The sequence below is a fragment of the Channa argus genome, chromosome 11 (genome assembly GCF_033026475.1).
Source record: "Channa argus isolate prfri chromosome 11, Channa argus male v1.0, whole genome shotgun sequence".
Taxonomy (NCBI): domain Eukaryota; kingdom Metazoa; phylum Chordata; class Actinopteri; order Anabantiformes; family Channidae; genus Channa; species Channa argus.
In genome coordinates, this window is record NC_090207.1 from 24,481,066 (window position 1) to 24,501,799 (window position 20,734).

The 20,734-nt window shown below is 39.1% G+C and overlaps 1 protein-coding gene across 4 annotated transcripts in view; it reads right to left on the bottom strand.

The window, feature by feature from the left end:
* Window positions 1–20,734, bottom strand: part of unc5db (unc-5 netrin receptor Db) — a 202,604-nt gene that overhangs the window by 101,257 nt on the left and 80,613 nt on the right. For all 4 annotated transcript variants that reach the window (XM_067521862.1, XM_067521861.1, XM_067521864.1 and 1 more), the window contains exon 2: window positions 16,713–16,928. In XM_067521862.1, coding sequence (XP_067377963.1) covers window positions 16,713–16,928 — 216 coding nt within the window. The remainder of the gene's footprint in view (window positions 1–16,712; window positions 16,929–20,734) is intronic.

Consider the following 20,734-nt stretch of genomic DNA (forward strand, 5'->3'; position numbering starts at 1 on the left):
TCTACGAAGACTCAATTCAACTCCCTCTGACCCTCTCTGTACTTCTCCATCAGATTCCTCAAAGCAAATACTGCATCTGTTGTTCTCTTTCTAGGCATGAAACCATATTGCTGCTCACAAATGCTCACCTCTGCCCTTAGCCTACTGCCACCTCTCCTGGACACTTCCATACCTCCACAGGTTTGACATCGAGACCAACTGCCTCAGCAACCTGTACCTTTGCCACCTCTACCTTCCCCTTACGCTGCATCTCCCTGTACTCCTGTCTACTCTCTTCAGTCCTCTCAGTGTCCCACTTCTTCTTAGCTAACCTCTTCCTCTGTATCCACTACTTCCTCATTCCACCACTTAGTCTCCTTGTCCACTTTCCTCTTTCCTGATGACACACCGAGTACCCTCCAACCTGTCTCCCTGATCACATTAGCTGTAGTGGTCCAGTCATCTGGTCCAGTCAACGTTTTTCCATTTTCAACTTCCACCACTTCGTCCTAAATTCGCTGACTCATCAGCTGTTAAAAAGGCCTTCTTTTTCTTTAGTGGTAAAAAAGAAAAAAGCAAACCTTTACAGCCTAGACTTCAGCTTCAGCAGCAAACATGTGGTAGGGCCAAATAAAATGATCTCTAGGAAAAAGAGAAGTTATAATCCCCACTTTCCCCCCAGGAGTCTATAGTCTTGATAAAAAGGTGTGTGTGTATATATGTGCGTGGGGTGTATTGTCCGGCCCGCATTCGGTTAACAACCCCATTAACTGGCTCACAAAGCAACCCCGGGGCAACGATAACATCAATCCCAGCTTTAGAGGCCATTACATTTCAGCCTGAGATATACGCGCTGCACTGAAATAGCGAGGTGATGCTGAGGTAGCAGAGTTGCTGGAAGGGTGGCAAGGTGTCACCACCCGTTTGTCAAGCCCAACCCTCCATCCAGCCGGCAACCCCATCCTGACCCCCCCAACACACACACACACACACGCACAAATATTAACAAAGGCAAAAAACAAGCGAACAAGCTGCCCTCTCCCCTAGGCTACTTGGGAGGTGTGGACTTAGGTCGTTTATTTGCTTTAGTCAGACCCCCGCACTCCACACACGCACACACACACACACACGGACACCACATATTTACCATCTAAACTATACAAAGGCACACAGTGTAAACACAGAATCAATACAGATGCACGCATCAAAACACATCCATAAACATGTACAAACCAGCAGAACACACACACACACACACACGCTGAAACCGTCTCACTATGTGCATATGCATCACTTTACCATAACTCACATTACTCATACCCCACATGACAATAGATAAATACTTCAACCTTCACCTCCACACACACACACCCATAAAACACCCACTCACACACACACGTGATTCGGCTTTAGCAGCATATGAAGATGAGAGCTTTGTCCTCTTGCTGCTCACCGATGATAACATTCACACTCCACAGACGCTGGAATGAAAGGTCAATGATTTCCCCCCCTCCACCACCCCCCCACCCTCTCTTTTCATCTGCCCCATAGTTGCGTATTGAACACAGGGATTCTATACGGAAACATGTTTGTGTGCAACTCTAAGTGCTTAATAGTCAGATTCCTCCAAGGGAGGCTTAACTGCCTCAATTAAAATCACATAAAGGAGAATGCACGAGTCCTAGCAGCATAAACACGTCTCCTCTTTCAGAACAAACAAGGATAAAGAGCTTCCCCCTGATAAAGCCAGGTGGATTCTGATTTCCTCTCATACTCCCAGGTTGGAGGCAGTAATCACAATTATGGGGAGCACCAAAAGAGGCGGTGCCGATGAGTGACGGCTCTCACCGCCATCCTGGACATATGGGTGGGAGGGGACTGGTTTACACCCAGGGGATCAGTCAGCTCTCCCAGCGGGAAGCCTGCAGAGCATTTCCCAGATACGTTTGAAGAGGAAGGTTTTCATGGCAACTGCGTGAGGAAGTGCTGAGGCTTTTTGCATAATAGGAAATAGGACTTCAGAGTTTACTTCAGGGAATGGAGATGAGAAAAATCCACCTACACTGAGTTTACTGGTCTCCTGAGGTTGGCAAAATGTGTAATTGTGTGAAATTCTTGGTTTGCATCATGGTAAGTGGCTTAAAAGACGTGTTTGCAAAGCAATACTTCTTTTTACCAATCAGAATCTGGAGAAGGGGGGTTTCCGTGTGTAGCACGGATAATCAATATTTCAACTTTTAACAATACCCTTTCCTCCAGTAGCTGGTTGTTTAGTGTATAGCTCAGTTGTGTAAAAAAAGGCACAAAGATCTGGTTGCAGTGCAACATCATGAAAAGCAGCAGAAAAGTGGTTCACATTTAACTGAAATGCTTTCCTACTGTTCAATCAGTGAAACCAGCATTTTTACAGCAGATGACCACAGCATCTTATAACTGGAGATGCATTCTGGGAAATAATGTATATACTTCTACAGATTGTTATTCCTGTGGTCATCATGGGACACTTGAACCCCTTACTGAATTACAAACTAATGAAATTCTTTAAATGCAGCTCCTGACGGTGGGGTGAGGCCGATTCCATCACGAGCCTTTGCAGACTGACACCCCAAACACTGTCGAGTCAAATCCTAATCCCATATTGGTCTAAGCCATGGTTATGTTCTTTTCATACAGCTCCCTTCATATTTCTTCCAACTCTCATGTCTGAGGTACATTCTGAATCTGCAGAGTTATCAGTAGAGTAGAATGCATGAAATATGGATGGAAAAATCTAACTGCTGTACTAGCTTATGCAAGCTTCAATAAATGGATTCAGTTCACTTATAATGTGTCCAAACAGCCCTCTGATGAAGTGACTGGTATCATATGCCTCATAAATACCCTGAATATGCTTTTAATGAAGGCAGCTGTCACTGTTTTTATTCAGCTGTGAAGCAAATGACTCAGAAATTGTTGAAAAGTCAGAAACTCGTTTAAAGAAAAAGAAAAAATATCCATAAAATCTTTTTGAAGACTGGACAGGTTCTGCTGTTTAAATTATGCCACATTTTATGCCGACTGAAAACAACATTCGAATGTCGTAATGTAGTAATGTAGTAAAATGTAGTAATAAGCACACACACATTTGCTGATATAAATGTTCTTATCTATCACTGCCGAATAAGATTCTCAAACCAGTGTGTTGTAGACTTTATGTTAATGAAGTGTAGTGCTGAAATGTTAAATATTTATTTGACAACATTTAACTTCAATTAGATTATTAAAACTAAAAATAAACTAAACTAAAATGAAGTAGAAATGAGTCCATTGAATAAAACAGCCCACAACTCAAATTAATGAAACCACAGGTGAAACTAACTAAATTTAAAAGGAAATGCAGATTGAATCCAAAAATAATATCAAAATAAAAACTGTCTTGAAAATGTAAAAGCAGGATAGAAGGCAGAGCCTTTCGCTCTAAAGCTCCTCTCCTGTGGAACCAGCTCCCAATTAAGGTTCAGGAAGCAGACACCCGACTTTTACGTTAGGACTAAACTAAAAACTTTCCCTTTTGATGAAACTTCTAGTTAGAGGTGGTGACTTCTGCCGTTATAGACAGAGCGTGTTTCCATCGCATAGTACAGGTTTACCTCAACCCACCTCATCTTTTTCAAAACAGCATTTCTGTATGTTGTTCGATAAAACTACATTTTCTCACATAAACTTTAGTTTTGGACTGGGATCCAACAAGACCATGGCCACTACATTAAGACTGGGTTTATATAAAAGCATATGTTTTAAATATGTTTCCATAAAATCACATTAATCAATAAATACCTGAATCAGGAGTCTGATATTGTAATGTATTGCAAAGGTCAACACAGCTTTATGTAATAAAGCTCACTATAGAAATGCTACAGTGTCTCCATTAAATATTTTTTTCAGCGGAGAGGACTTGGTTACTGCTTTAGGAATTAGTTTGTTGTTGGGCCACTCGGCTCATCCTCCATGTTGATCCAGATGAAATATTTAAAGCAACTGGATGTGGTGCTGAGAGGATTGGTGCCACACTAAACTAAGATAATGAACACTTAAATACAAGACTATTGTCATTGTGAGCATGTTGGTATTTTTCTACAAGCACAACCTGCATATTTCTAATATGGCATAGATGAATTACTGAACGGGCCCCTAGTAGGCACAGGCCCAGGGATCCAGGAGCCCAAAGGGGCTGTGGGCCAGAATTTCTTTATGACGTAAGTTTTAATGTTTCATGTTTGAGAGGCACACGTCAGTTAAAAGTTAACAAATGACAACAAAGAGACAAACAATTACCTAGAATAGACAAAAATAAGCCAAAAAAGACAAACCGAAGGCACGAATAAATCACAAAGGACACAAAAGACGGATTTACCTGTCTGTGTCCAGGAACCCATTTTAAACAATTCATCCATGCCATGTGGGAGAGAGTCTTACCTTGTTCAACTGTATACTCAGTATTTCTTTAACAACCATAATAAATCAAAGCTTTTGTTTAGGTTATGTGTTTATGTAGAAATCAGTATGAATGTTACACTTAATACAAAATGAATGTAGGGGCTTCAAAGCAGTTTCCCAGGTTTCTCATTCCGGCCTTGCCAGTGACAATGTGGGGGACATAAATTTATAGATATTTTACAATGTTCAGACTCATTCATGGAATAGACCCCGCAGTGCTAAGCCTTTGTCATTTTTTATTGTACAATGCATTTTCATCGCAATTCATATAAGGTCGTCACAGATATAAAATTTTCAGCTTCAAGCCTGCATAAAATCTTTTGTGGAGATTTGATCTAATTTCACTGTCGCCGTGCAGCTATTGTATTTCAATAAATCTTAGTTAGCATGAAAAAAGGTGGATGGAATCTTTTTAATAACAAGAAGACAGTTACTTGAGAATTCATCAGGATATTCTTGTAATTGCATGGAGGCGCACGAAGTCTGCTGGGCGTATATAGCCCCCGAGAATGAAGAAACTGATCTTTTGCATATCTAATCTTAACTCTTCTGTCCACGAACAGATCAGTCCTGTCTTCAAGGAAACCCCAAGCCTTCCATCCTCTCACCCCATTATAATCACTCGGTGATACACTTGAATGCATTTCAGACAATTGCAATAAAGTGTCTTTGGTGTCCTCATTTTACCTCATCTACTTCACTTCTCTATTTCCCAGAATGCTTTTCAACAACGGGGTGTAAGCTTGTTGTTTTCAATCTCTGGAGGGAATGTGAGCAAATAAATGTAGTGTTGCTCATGAGGCCGGCTGCTCTGTGAACACTGGGGTGTGTCTGCAACCTGGCCCTTGCTTAAAATGCCAATTGCCTGGTGGCTGCATTGCATTATGGTCTGCCGAGGCTCCTGTGCATAGAGAAAAAAGGTATCTTTTTTCCCTACTATGATGGATTTCTCCCTGTATGACTGTTGAACGTTGGTCCCAAAATGGTGAACCTAGACGGAAGGTCTTGCAAGGTTCACACTCCCAACCTAAATCTAAAAGGTGGCTATGGCCTTTAATTTCTGATATCATTCAGGCTTCAAAGTGACTTTGAGATGAACTTGCTAAAATTTAATCTGCAAACAGCTGCTGACAACGCTTTTTATAGATGAAACTGGAAGAATCTATAAAAATGCAAACAATATCCATGCGCACACTTGGCAGGATTGCCTCTCCTTAGGTGAGGTACAGCACACAGTGCAGATATACAGTCCTTCCGTAGTGTCTCCTGCTGGCAAACTCAAGGGCATTGTCAGCTTTATCAGCACCCAGTGATTCATCAAGGTAGTTGGTAAATAAGAGATGCTATCAGGTGCTCCTGGTGGCATTGAGGGCCCATGTCCTAATCAATAACATTCCAATTCCTCACTGATCTCCTTCTCTGATTAGCCACCCTAATCAAATACACAATGTTGCTGTCTATTACTGAGCCAGGACAAAGCGTCCCCGTTAAGTCCGCCCTTATCTGTGGTTTTGCGTTTGCTGCTGGTATAAGGCAGGCCTATGCCAAGGGCTACGATGACCACATCCTCTGGCTTTTCTAATTGCTAATCCACTTGGGCCAGATGATGGCAGCGAGATTTCACTTGGCCTGGCAGTGCCACGGGCAGTTAAGCGCAGTCACTGTGAGATGTTGCCAGTCGGGTCGAGCAAGTTGAGGTAAAATGGCTCATAATTCTTTCAACTTCCTTAAACGGGACTGGGAGATAGTGCAGTGACAAGGATAATGAAACTGGTTAAGGGGAAGGAGGGGTGGGTGGGCTGTCAGTCAATAAAGAGCGGCGATAGCAGCAGGCACTTACTGACGTGAGAACGCTGATGAACAAGCCGAGCCTAATTTGAGTTAATGAATATGAAATATGCATCAAATTTCCTTTTCAAAATGATCTGCAGTGAGCATAACTGATGGGAGAGGAAATGAATCTGCATTAAGCAGACAGGGTTTAGCTTCTAAAGACTGATTATACTGTGGATGTGGTTCTGAAATGGTCATGTTATACACATTAGTCCATAGACCACATAGAATGACACCGTCCACAGGGGAGATAACTGCTAGTTAGTGTTATTTTAAAGCATACCCTAATCTGAATAAATCAAGTGAATTAAACTTGAATTATTGTGTTATATAAAGCCCGTGTGTGGAGGATCTTTGATGCACTTTTGTACCAGCTTTTACTGAGACAGTCTCTTTGGTTTAAGAAAAACCTGCAACATTAAAATAATTTATTAGATGCTACATCTAAGATTCATAGGGGATTCAAACTAGTCACTTTTCCTTCATTTACATACGGATCCTCTGAAGTTGACACTGGACCATAAATCCCACATCCTGGGGCTTTTCTAACAAAGTATATTAGAGGGCAAGGTAACAATTAAGCACAATGAAATAACTCTAGCGTTTTTAACTAATTCCCAGAGTCACTTTGATGGGAATTTCATTGGGAACAAAAAAAAAAAAAATAGACCATGACTGGTAAAGAACCTGGCCAACAGTTGCCGTATGTAACAGATTTTCCCATATTGTCTTTTAAAGCTTGCAAGTCCTTCAAAGAATTCAAAGGCGTCTTAGCCATTTTTTAAATGAGGAATTTAACTGTACTTCAAGAGATATTTAATGACTATGAAATGCTTTTGTGTCCGTCTCCTGATTTCTGCACTTCAAAGATCACTGGGAGAGTTGATTAGAGTCTTCTAATTGTCTTCATAGTGAACTTTTGGGCCACGATACTGGTTCTACCATCATTCGAATACATTCAGTGCACTCAGGTCATCTCTATTTAATTGTTAAGCATGTTGGCTGTACCAGAGTCAATTGAGTCAATTTTCAGCAAGAAAATGTCTTTTGTTTTCGTCATTGCTTGCATGATGCAATTACTCTTTAAGACCATGTCTACACCAAGGTACAGGGTCCAAAATTAACATCTGTTAACCGCCAAAAGCAGCTAGATATTCCTTTTGGCAAGTGAATGTCTGAGTACCAACTTTTTGCACACAGCTCTCACACTCTTAAGCCATCCATGTGTACCAGGTGTGTCCTCGAGCAAGACACTCAGCACTAGTTCCCTGGGTGCTGCCTGTGGCTGCCCACTGCTCCCCCAGGGAGATGAGTTAAATGCAGCGATCGAATTTTAGTGTAACGTTCCTGTCATGTCCACATGGGGCAACTATTACTGCACTGCCGACTCGCTCTACGCAGGATTTAAAAAGCAGTACAGGTGTCATCCCAAGTCTGGAGAACCATCTGTAAATACTGCGGGGACCATTGCAACAGAATGCAGTTCTGAGGAGAAATAGATCATCCTAATCAAAAACAGTGACCTCTCAAATAAAAGATGGAAGTAAAGAGTAATTAGGTGTGTAAGTAGTTTACTTAAACCAAGTACTGCAGCCACTGTTATTATGTTAAGTTGGAAAACTGCTTGATGCACTGTCCGATTTGTAAAGCACAGGCTTGTTATATATCAAAGTGAATGAAGGGAGGAGGAGAAAGGGTAGATTTAAAGTCAGGATGCAACAGTAGAGACAAACAGAGAAAGTAAAAAAAAAAAAAAAAAGATAAACAGAAATTGTTCAGGTCAAAGTTCATAATCTAAATTTCACTAAATTCAAAACTCAAGATTAGAAGCTGTAACAAATTAATTGACAGCTAATAATAATGTTAATTTGTTTTCCTATGCTGTTGAAGATTTGCAGACATTTGCACACAAAGATCAGCTTGAGAAACTAAACTACGCATTAATGTGAAATGTTTATGAACAAATTCCAGATCAGTTATAAATATATTTTGGTGGCAGCTGCAGCAGCAGCAGCAGCAGAGATGAAGGACAGAAATCTGAAGACGTTCTGTTCAGTAGTAAAGTGCTGTCAGTGAGCAGGGGAAGTCAATAAACCAGGCCGATTGCTACTCAAGTAGAGAGAAAGATGTGTATCCTAAAACAGCATCAGAGTCACATCATAGGGATTTGATACCACTGGCTTACAATTAATACTATTACCACATTGACTTGGAAAAGAATGCAGTTCTTTTACTGCTAAAATTATTATTAACACGTGAATAATCCTACGTTCTTTATACACACACTTGTGAACTTGCATATAAATCTGCTAAAACTAACCCAGTAAACACACTCGCAGTAAAATAAATTTACTGGTGACACAAAAAGGCAATTGATTATTTCGGCCCGTAAAAACTATGCTTGGCAAGTAAATTTTGTTCAGGGGATATACTGTATATATATATATACACATACATACATACATATATATATATATATATATATATATATATATATATATATATATATATATATATATATATATATATATATATATATATATATATATATATATATATATATACATATATATATGTGTGTGTGTGTGTGTGTGTGTGTGTGTATACATATATATACATATATACATATATATATAAAGATATAAAGATATTAAAATATTTAACATAAAAATATGTGTGTATATAAATATTTTTTCATTTTTTATGTCACATAAAGTCTTATAAAGGTGACTCTCTTGAAAAACTATGGCAGGATACTAATAATGTAATGCTTTTTCATCCATCAGTCTCCTCAGTCAGCTGTTACCTACAGTATACTCTAACGCCTAAAGCTTGTCAAATACAGAAACTCAGTAAAATACTGAAACTGGAGTTTATTCCGGCAGTTTTCCAGCCTTCATAGTACTTTCCTCAGCATTTTCTGAGAAATCCAGAGCGCTGACCGGATCACTGCAGCTACGAGTTTATTCTGCTCTCTGAGTTAAGAGGCAGGTTTCCTGCATGGAATACTGAGCATTTTCCACTCAGTAGTCTTCTGATCTGTGCAGTGTTAGCCACAAAATTACATTTTAGCTTGATCTATCAGCCATTTGGCTGTTTTCTACTGCAATCCTGCACAAGGTGATGTCGCTTAGAACCTGGTCTTTATTCAAGATGTTGAAACCTGACTGTAACCTTAACACTGATATTTAGTGTTTTTCTGGCCAAGACTTGTTAAAATGTTAATATTTTCCTGCTTTTAATGCTACAGTACAAACTATGAGTTGAGTTTTCTGCGGTGCTATAGAGTCCATACATTTTTCCCCATATCTTGGGAAAAAAAAAATCAGAAGCACAGTTTAATTAGTGTTTGCACAAAGATAGCAACAGGGGTATCACATTAGCATCTCAACTGAAGGATCAGGTTTGAGGTTGGAGGGAAACAGTGGTGCTGTGGAGGAGGCATTTCAGCCATTAATCACACTATCTTCTGTAGCATGGAAACAGGAATATTAATAGAACTGTCCTCATGTAAACAACTCACTAATGTCTTAGTGGACTTGTTATTACTGGATATAATCTGATTATTTAGTGAATGTGCTTTGTGTTTGTGGGAGTAGCTTTGCTATTGTCAGAAGCATAAAAGGACAAAGACTTTAGTTTTTGTTCTCAGACTGGTGATGTTCAAGTGGTTACAGCCTAGGAAATGTAGGAAGTGTTGTTCATAACACAAAATAAACTGTCAATGAATAAACAACAAAAGGTTAATATTTTAAAATGTATTTTGAAATTTGCTCTTTATTATTTATATGGACAATGGAATAAAATAGCATATGTAATTTTAAATAGTTTACATATACTTAATTGTTTAGTTTGTCGAGTGTTGCTCTGTCATCGGGATTATGTTTTACTTGTGGGACAGTTTTTTAGGTGTAATTTAACTGTAGTGATGATACCATATTAAACAACCTTAAAGTTACGAAACACGTCCGGAACATGTGTAGAAGAAATTGCATGAAACTGTATCGTTTCTTTGTCTGCTCTGTCATTTTTAAGTCTTTCTCGATCTTTTACAGCAAAACATTCAACATGTCTTAAATAAATTGACCTCTGTTTTGGGTTTGCTTAACGGTTCATTGCTTTATCATTACTTTCCAATGCAACGTATATTTGGAATGAATGATACAGTATTTTTAATAAAGGGAAAGGGAGCTGCTTAATTCATGGGACTGTGAGACCAGTGACCAGAGTTCAGTGCCTGAGTCTGGTTCACAGCCTCGTCTCTGGTTAGGATCAGGCAAGAAAACCGCTGACTTCAGGGTTTGGGTAAGATGTGTTTGAAAGTGATAAAACATGTTTTGTGTAAAATGATAGATATTCATCTATGACACCATCCCTCAATCTTTCTCTGACCATCACCATATCCCGTACCTGCCTAATCACAACCATCACAAATGCACATGTACCTCTGTCCATGAGGAGGACTGATGTTTACGGTTTTGTAAAAGCGAATCAATCACATGCAGCAATGGTACATGGAGACAAATTAGACCCAAGTACTAACCCCTTCTCATTGGGGCTTTAAGTTGTCTCTGGGAGTTTGTGTAGACCAAAAAGTATTTGTCAGATGGCCTAAAACATTACTCAAGATGACTGGTAATGAATGGCCAGTCATCTCTTCTGTTGTGCCACTGCCTGCTAGTTACCGTGAATTAATTCATGTTGTCTTTGTCTTTGTAAAAAGCCTCCAATTATAAATTAACACCGTTTTGAAAGTGTCAGTTATATCAATTCAATTCAACTCAACTTTATTTATACAGCACCAATTAACAACAAAGTCGTCTCGAAGCAGTTTACATAATAAAGTCAAGACTGTACAAAGTATGTAGAGGGAACCCAACAAATCCCCCTTGAGCGAGCCCTAGGCAACAGTGGAGAGGAAAAACTCCCTTTAACGGAAGAAACCTCCAGCAGAACCAGGCTCAGGCTGGACGGCCATCTGCCTCGACCCGTTGGGGTGAGTGGAAAGTGAAGAGAGAAAAGAAAATAGCAACAAAAAGCAACACACTTACAGCTATCTATCTAAAGTTTGTTAATTGCAAACATAATCCACTTTATTGTAAGTTAAAAAATGTTTTTACTGATTTTAAACTTGCTTCTTTTTGGTCTGCATGTACTTAAATGCCATGAAACGTCCTACGAACTTCCCTATATCAAAATATTTCTACTACTAGCTGAAAAATGGATCCAGATGAAATCACTTGGAGGAACCTTAAGTTAAGATTATGTTGTCTTGTTGCTCACAATAAAACTGCTGAGAAACGGGTTCTTTTACTGCTGTTGTTCTTGTAAAATGGTTATTATTATTTAAAGTTCCAACAGTTGTGCAGAAATGTCAGATTTTAATTTGGTGGTTTGTCAACACAGCTGCCACATGTTGTAGCTTTGATACAGCAGAGTTTTTTTTTTTTTTGTAAAGGTTCTTCCTCTAATCTGTCACATTGGCTGATTAGCCTCCCCCCCCCCCGCTGGATGCTGGATGGTTGTTATGGCATATGAAGTGAGCCTGCGAATACCACCAAGTGAACTTTGCCTTGCACTTTTCCTACGCACACAGAACAGCAAACAATTGAAGCTCAAAATTTCATTTTGCCATTATCAAGCTTGCAACAATTTCACAGCACAGCAATCACACTATAATGAACTTCCAGAAGCAATTAAAGCTTCTTTCCTGTGGAGGGACCTTCATGAATACAAGAAAGACAACTTTCTCACAGCCTCTAATCACAATGCATTCCAGTCGAGGTGTCACATTGGCTTTGTTGTTTGCTAGAAATCCCTTCAGGAGGCCTCAGTCAGGTCCTCTAATCAACAGGCTCCCACCTGACAAACACTAATGTGGTTTAATTGGTATGGCACGCAACTGCTTCCCCAACATTTCAAATCATAACCCCAACCCCGGAACTAACATTGGCTGCACATGTGTTGACGGTAGACTTTGCTGAAACAGTATTCACACAGCATTTCAAGGTTTCCAGCTGGTCTAGCCTGAGGGTGCACATATCTCCAGTGACTAGTCTAAGTCATGGTTAGCACGGAGTTACTTAACACCAACTCAATTTAATTTGTGGACATGAAAACAAAAATAAGAGTGCAACTGGGGTTTTGATCCATTTTAGCAGAGATAACTGCAGCAGGAAAATGAGCTTTATATATATAAATAATCATCAAAAGCTTTGTAACAGCATTTTGAACAAATAGAAGTCATGTTAGGTTGTTATAACTTTTACATCAGAAAAAGTTTGAAGGGCTTATTGCTAACTGCACTGTAAAAAGTAATTTGGGGCACTTGTTACTGATTTAAAGAAATTGTTTAATTTGAAAACTTACTGTAATATTTTTTATTAAATTAATAGTGTTGGTAATTACATGTGTGATGGTCACTCGATTGTCTGCATTAATTGATGTAAAATACAGTTCAGTAACAAAATTCCATTCTCCTTTAGTGCAAGACTTTAAGTCCCCTCCTCTGTCCATTTAACACAAAACGAATAGACTATGGTACAGGACGACATTTTCTAGATGAGAATAATATGACTTTTTAACTAAGGAAATTTCGCCTTATGTCTTATAGCCGTTATTTTGGGGCCTGGTGGCTCAGAATCGATTTGGCACAACCCACCAGGTGTGGCTCCGCCCAGCCACCCAGGGCCACCTTGGTGCTGGTCCCGAGGCCAGATAAAATGGGAGGGTTGCAGCAGAAAGGGCTTCCAGCATAAAAAATTTCACGCCAAGTCAAAGTGCCGAACACATTCCGCTGTGGCAACCCCTGAACAGACGAGCCGCAAGAAAACTGTATTGATCCTATAGTTGCTATTTTTAGAGGACTGATTAATAAAAGACAATTTTTAATTTTTTTTGCTTCTCAGCTTATCCCGTGAGTTCAGGGTCACCACAGCGGATCATTGTCCGCATGTGGATTTGGCACAGTTTTTACGCCGGATGCCCTTCCCGACGCAACCCTCCCCAACTCACGACTCACCCTGTGCTGGTTGTATTTAGCCATGTTAACGGGCCATATTTGCCTTGTGTGAGTAGATAAGATAAGAGTTCCCTTTGTGAAATTTGCTTAGCTTCAATGGTTCAATCCCTGGTCCCAGCTATATCTCGATGTGTCTCTGTGCAAGACACTGAACCCCTAACAGCCCATTCCCCTCCCCATTTGCGCAGTGCCGGTCCAAGCCCGGTAGAAATATGGGAGGGCTGCGTCTGGAAGGGCATCAGGGGTTTAAAAAAACTGTGCCAAATTCAACATGCGGACAATGATCGGCTATGGCGACCCTGAACTCACGGGATAAAAGCCGAAACGAAAAGACAAAAAAAAATATTTCTTTAAACGTTTTCACAACTATTTAGAGCAACTTAATATTTATCATCAACTTAAAACCATTTGTTTTTTAATGCCAGTAATTAATTGGTAAATAGAAATGCATTTATTTCTAGCAGACGTAGAGCTAATTTCCTCTAAGCATTATTCTTTGTTGCTTCTACTTATTTGCAAAGTGTTGCCTACATTTGTTTGGTTTTTGTTGAGCAAATGTATTTGTATTGTGTGCAATTTCATACATTTTTGGCTCTCAAAAGGGTTTCTATGCTGTTCCTGAGCTTGTGTTATATCCGGACACTGTACTTGTACAGTACAATGTACTTATAAGCTTTGAGGCTTACTGTGAGAGACTAGTGCAGATTTCAGTCTGGCCTTCTGGACTTCTGATTAGATTTTTTTTACATGCCAAAGACTTTGACATAGGGCTGTTGTAAAGGTCCACAAACAGACCTCAACCACAGAGAAAGCTGCTCTGTTGTTGCTGAGGTGCAAAGAAGTTTACTTGAGACACCAGTGGTTCTAACATTTTGGCCAAAACAGAACCACCTCCTAATAAAATGCACCCCAGTTCGACTCAGTAATAACCACATACTAGAATTATCACTTTTCTGACAATTTCAATTGAAAACTAAAAAACTGCAACCTTCTAAAAGTAGAATTCATAGCAGAGCGGCCGTATTGGATTATATTACATTGCACAGGTGTAACTAACACTGAATCCTACACATACCATAATTCAATACGCTCAATTAGCACCCATGTTTTGGAAAATGGCATGTTTGCAGTTCAGTTTGCAACTCTAGCTTTTTAGTTTGTAGACAACAGCATGGCTGAACTAATGGTTCAGTAGTTTCTATCCAACCATGGCTGTGACCTTTCCACAATAAAACACAATCTGGCAAATTTTTTGGCCCAGTGCTTACTGAAAACAAACATCAATTTCTCATGTCAAAGTCGTAGTTTATAAAGATTTAAGTTTAATTAGGAATTAGTCAAAAGTGACAGTGTTATTAGGTAACATAATATAACCACAGTGGGAAAACCTGCTTTTACTTTGTGAATCAGATGGCTTCACTTTGACACCAGTGTCAATATTTTTCTCTGTGTCTTATTGCTGATATGTATATGTGATGTATATTACTGAGTTTCTTCATTTTCATCCCAAATTAAACAATATTCCGTATTCTCTAGCAGGTTTTAATGAAATCTTTACTTTCCACCCACACTAATTAAATTCTTTAAGCGTAGGCTCTTTATGTCATGGTGACCCATAACATCTACTCACAGGTAATAAACTATAAACGTAGCTGCCTTTAAATGAAATAGTTTGTGCAGTTAACTCGCAAAAAAAAAAAGTTTCAAACAAGTAGCTGCAGTCAGAGAGGGGCCACTGGTGAAGCATTATTTCAAAGACTGTGATCATAACAGAATAGCATTTGAGAATCAGGCCCGATGCTGATGTGGTACAGTATACCCCTCCATCTAGAACTGCAAGGAGCTTAAAATAAGCACACACTGCTGGACCCTGCTCTGATTACTGCCTCTGCTTGCCTCTTAGGCTTAAACCATTTGAAGCCACACTGATATTGACACTAAAGGTTGGATCAAGTAGCTGCGGTCAATACCAAAAGCAATCTAGATGCAGAGTGAAATGATACATTAATGTATGATGAAAGACTTTCCCGTTTATCCAGAGGGAATTAAATCATTGTATTAAATGTAGTATGAAGGCATGTGGCTTACAAAGCCTTTCCAAAGACAGTGTCTTAAATGACACAGGTTTACTGCAAATCTTATTGTGTCCTAATGCTAAATTAACGGTCTTGAACGCATAAAAGAGAAAACGTCTACTTTAATATTTACTTCTTCTCTACAGACAACATAGCATCTCTGGATTTAGTGAGTGAAGAATTAAACTTATAGTCTCCTCCAAAAGTTTTTGAACAGCAATACCAATTCATTTATGTCTGCTTATGACTAAGGACATCGGGGTTTCGGGCCAAAAGATAAATGCCACTAAAGGTCTGAATTAAAATCTTTTCTTTCTTGATATTTACATATAGATATACTCTTATTAAACAGCATATAGCACCTTTTGTATCAGATCACCCAAAAGGTGCTTTAAAACTACTTACGATGTTGCGAACAAAAAAGAAAAACTATGTGGAAGTAGCTCCATCACGCAGCAAGACATCGTTCCAAACCACGCTGTCAACTCAACAAAGGACCTCAGAGGAGACATGTTGAAGGTTTTAGACTGGAAAGGGAACTTCTGAGAATACTGGCACTGAGGAATAAGGACCTATTATATCTGTGGTATTGATAACAACAGAGAATGAATGAATGGTGTGATAACATCATTCTGAATAGCAATCAAATATCCAAAGGCATTTTACAGATTCTCCAAAGAGTTTTAGAGAATTTTCTAATTTGAAGTAACCAGTGGCTCAATGTATCTATAGTATATAATCTGTATAAGAAATAACTACACTATGTGCATCATAAAGCTGAAAAGAACTTTCACATTTACTTTAGTTTAGACAATTTATTTTTTTCTTTACTCAAGTCAGAGTCTTCAGTATCCTTCTAAAATAAGCCTTCATTCAACTGAAAGACAAAGACACTATTGATCATTGGATATACTCTGGAAAATGCGATTTGTAGCCAAGGTAAATGTTAGTCCAGCCAAGTCTTTTTCGTTATTTACTTTCATCAAGCAAAGACCCTGTAAAGATGTTTTCTCAATCAGCCTCCTACTACTGTAAGAGTAATAATCACACAAATGCAATTTTTACCAAATGGGAAAGATTATCCTTTGTCACTGGATTGAAGACTGCAAACTAATTGGCATTTCGTGCTTAAAATTTTTTATAAAATCTGCTTTACAACTGTATCAACAGGCTTCTCACGGATACCCAAATGCGCCCATCCTGTGTGTCATACTAGAAATACACAGAACTAAAAATTTGGCCCGACGCCCGACTGAATCTACTGCATCGTGCACATAATGAGTGTTCAGGTTTCCAGCAATCAGTGAATAAAACAAAAGCTTTCGTACCAGTGTTAAGGTCCTTATACTCCTGGGAGAAGTGCTCGTTCTGGTGAACCCATTCTCCATTGCATTTAAAGAAGATCTGTAAGGCAGGCGCGGCTCGGCAGCGCAGCTTGATGGGGTTGCTCTTGACAATGTAGGCATCCTCCGGCTCCTGGATGAAGTGTGGCAGGGTGCCCTGCACTGAGGGTAGAGACTCAGGCTGACCATCACCCGTGGCACCTGTAAACCAACACACTGTTTAGCCGCAGGCTTGTTTTAGAGACAGTGTTCAACTCTTACAGAAACAAAGGCAATTTAGCAGTAAAGAGACTTTTAAGGGAAAAAATTCACATTTATTTTTTCTCACTAAAAAACAGCAACCGCTTCAGAATTTAAATGCATTCTTAGTCGACAATGCTGTGAATTCCCCCGTCATCAAAAGCTGCATATTGTTGAAAGGAAAGTATATACAGAGCACAAATTTGTCCCCTATTTGAGCAAAACTGTTCTTCTCAGAGCAATTTACAGATGAATGAAATCAGAGCAAACCAAGTGGAGAGGAATTAAGGAGGGACTGATTACCCAAATTGTGGCTGTGGAGTCTGAATACATCTTATCTCAGCCACAAGGCCTGGATTTAGGTCTACACAAAAACAACCTTTGTTGCTTCTGCCAACATGCCACCGTCCTTAACAACAATTCACAGCAGGTTGCCCTTTTCCTTTGACTTTAGCAAGCACCCAGCCCAGTTCGTGAGCATTGTTCGTCGTGGCAGCTCATCGATCTAAGTGCAGTTTTGGAAACACCGATCTGAGAGATTGCAACAGCGTGACTTTGTATAAGAGACTTTGTTATTTAGTTTGAAGGTAGGTCTCTGTTAATAAGAACTGTGCTCACCTTTTCTGGGTAAAGCACAGAGAGCTCTGCAGGCTGGGACAATAAGGAACAGGATGTTTGTGTTCCTGCCATCACCCGAGATCCTTCTTAGAATTACACCTCAGTCCCATCAAGGCAGCTCCAGCTAAGCTATTCAGTGCCGTAAAAGCCCATGAAAGCTATTATACCCCACCATCAAATCCAATTCTGTCCCCTGAAATCGAATCGGCCCTCTCACCACCTCTCTCAATCAATGTTGTCCTTGTTAAATGGGTAAATAAATGGATGCAGGTGTAAAGAGAGGCCACACATAAAACAAACAGGCAGGGAAGGGAATAAATGGAAATAATATGCTGATATTAGCCACTGTAGGACAAGAGGATGTCTATATGATATTTCTACCACATGCAATTCCTCTAGTTATTCATACCATCACTATGGCCTGTTTACTGTGTCTTCAATATTTCATGGAAAACAAATTTAAAAAGCAAACTAAGAGGCCTGCTGCAAATGTTGTTTTGATAAATCCTCCATTGGGTGCCACATTTTACATGGTCTTTTTAATACACATTCATAACCTGCTCCAAGATGTATTGCTATAAAAAAAAAAAAAAAAGGTCATGTCATGGTGTGGTATATAGTATATGTCATGGTGATACAGGTGATATGTGATGTAAGTGATTATACATACATTTTTCAAATATGGACAATAGAATTCGATTTTTAAAATTTTTTTTTTTAATCTTTATGCCTGAACTAACTTACCTAGATCATGAGTAATTTACTGTCTGTTCACTTCATAATAAACAGTACAACACTTAAAATACTTATTGCTCGGTAACTACTACTAAGACTCTCTGTAGGTCATTTATACCAAAAAAAAAAAAAAAAGACCAACATGGCTGGGGGGGCTATGAGTCAAACTTGGCTACGTCCATATTTCCATATTTGGTCACAATGAAGCAAACCAGCTGTTTGTCCTAAGACCTTACAGCTTCTTTGTGGGACAACTTCAGCGTGAGTGGATATGTTGTGCACTGGTCTTGGTCCAAACACCTCTATCATGTTTTCCCTCTCAATCCCACTGACGTCCATGGCCACTGAATCTTAGGGTTGGGGGGAGGAGCAAAAGAGTATGCTATGGGGCTCTGGTCCCTACACTGCTCCCACAATAGCACCTTCTCCTGGTCCTGAGGAGCTTTGGTCGGACCCTACTTGAGCTACTCACCCTCACTTCCTACATTGTGCATGTGGAAGACGTCCACTGGTTACCTGTCCCAGCATAATACTGTTATTTAGAACGGTTGTGGCTAATTTAAACGCAGTTTTCCCAATAACTTTCTACCTGACACCTGCCTTCCTACTAGATATTTAGATTTTTTTTTGTCCGACTCTACTTCCCCTAACGTTATATTTAATACATTTACATCTACTTATACAGAATATTCATGTCATACATGAAAACAAACAAAAAAAAAAGACAAAAGCGCATGCAGCAAAGAAGTCAATGTGGTGATGACTTCCTAGTGTTTCACAATCACAGCCAGACCTGCAATTTGAGCCGGGTTTTTGCTCTCAGAGGGACGGCGGCCTTTCTCTGTCCATATATGTATCACCACATGTGGAGGCAAGCCATTACACAAGCTACCACAAGCTGTTTTCCACATTCACTGAGCTGGAGTTCATCTCAGCTCCTTGCTGTATTATTTATACATCCTCTGCATCATGCAGAGACTTTTTTTTTTTAATAAAAAAAAACAAGGAGCAGTTTATTATGACATCTGACAGATAATTATCATTCTCATCTTAAGGTGAATTGTGAATTGTTCAAAGAATATAAGTACTTGACCTGTGCCATGATGAAATGGAATCTCTGGGAGAGCTATTTTCAAAAGTACATCACTGGTGCCCAATTACACACTGTGCTGTGTCTTCAGCAAACTTTCGAAGTATTTTCTTCCACAAGAGTAACGTTTCTTATGCTGAGCAGACGAGTTCTTCCACGAGCTGCTTATCATGTATTATCTTTTTACTGGCTTTTTCAACAACTATACCACTGTAGTATTTAAGATACATACTTGGTTTTCCTACAAGGACTGGGGATAAAATATGAGTACTATTAACTATAATGCAGTTTCGACAAACCAATGAGCATAAAAATCTACTTTTAAACAACCCTGTGAACTGGAGGACGATAATTTGGGAGGTTTATTACAGCAGCAGCCAAGAAGGTGCTAGACTATTTATGTTATCTTTTTGCCTTATGTAATGGCTTAAATTCAAGAATTACATTCTCCCCAGTGTATTATTTATTCACCTTCATAATACCAACTTGAATAAGTCGAATGTAGTACATCATTAAAAACACAGCAGGGTTTTTAGCTCCTCAACATTTTACTTTTTCCGAGTTTTTGCTCATGCAACTCTGGCATTATCAGTTACCGGGAAAGAGGAGAAACCAGAATAAGCATGTGCAGAAACAAAATAAATACATTAGCTTCATTGCAGATAAACTGGAATCCAAAGAGAATCCAATGTCTGAGCTGAAGTTGTTCTTGGGGAAGTAAAAGCTCCACAATTCCTCCTGAGTGGTGCATAAGGTTTGATCCACAGCTACAAGAAAAGTTTTTTGAAGTTATTGACACCAAAACAAGGTTATTTTTATTACTTACTGACTTTTTCCCACTAGCACCGCCAAGGTTTAATGGGCATGTCCAACACACAGACATGAAAAATTATATTTATTCACTGGCTAAAACACTGTGTTGTCTATACTTAGATAAAGATTAGCAACAGTTTTTATAAAGTATAACAGAGTAGGAAATGCTTCTCGAAGGAAGAGATATGTTTATAACCATAACCCTGAGCTTATTAAAACATAGTTTGGACCAAGGTTATTTTAGTTTTTAGATGTCTTTTAATTTTGATACTATGTTTGGGTTTTACTCTTCACTGTTTAGTTCTTATTCTAAAAACTCATTTCTATTTTAGTTTGTTTCAGTTATTAGTTTTTGTCATTTTAGTTGAGGACGACAGCAAAGCATCAGTGGGTGTAAAGATTAGTATGAATTTATAATTAATTTTATATCATGCATTTGTTTCAGACTAGAACAAGTTCATGTACTTTAGGCCACTGCAAGTATTTAGTCTTAACTCAGGTTGCCTCTATT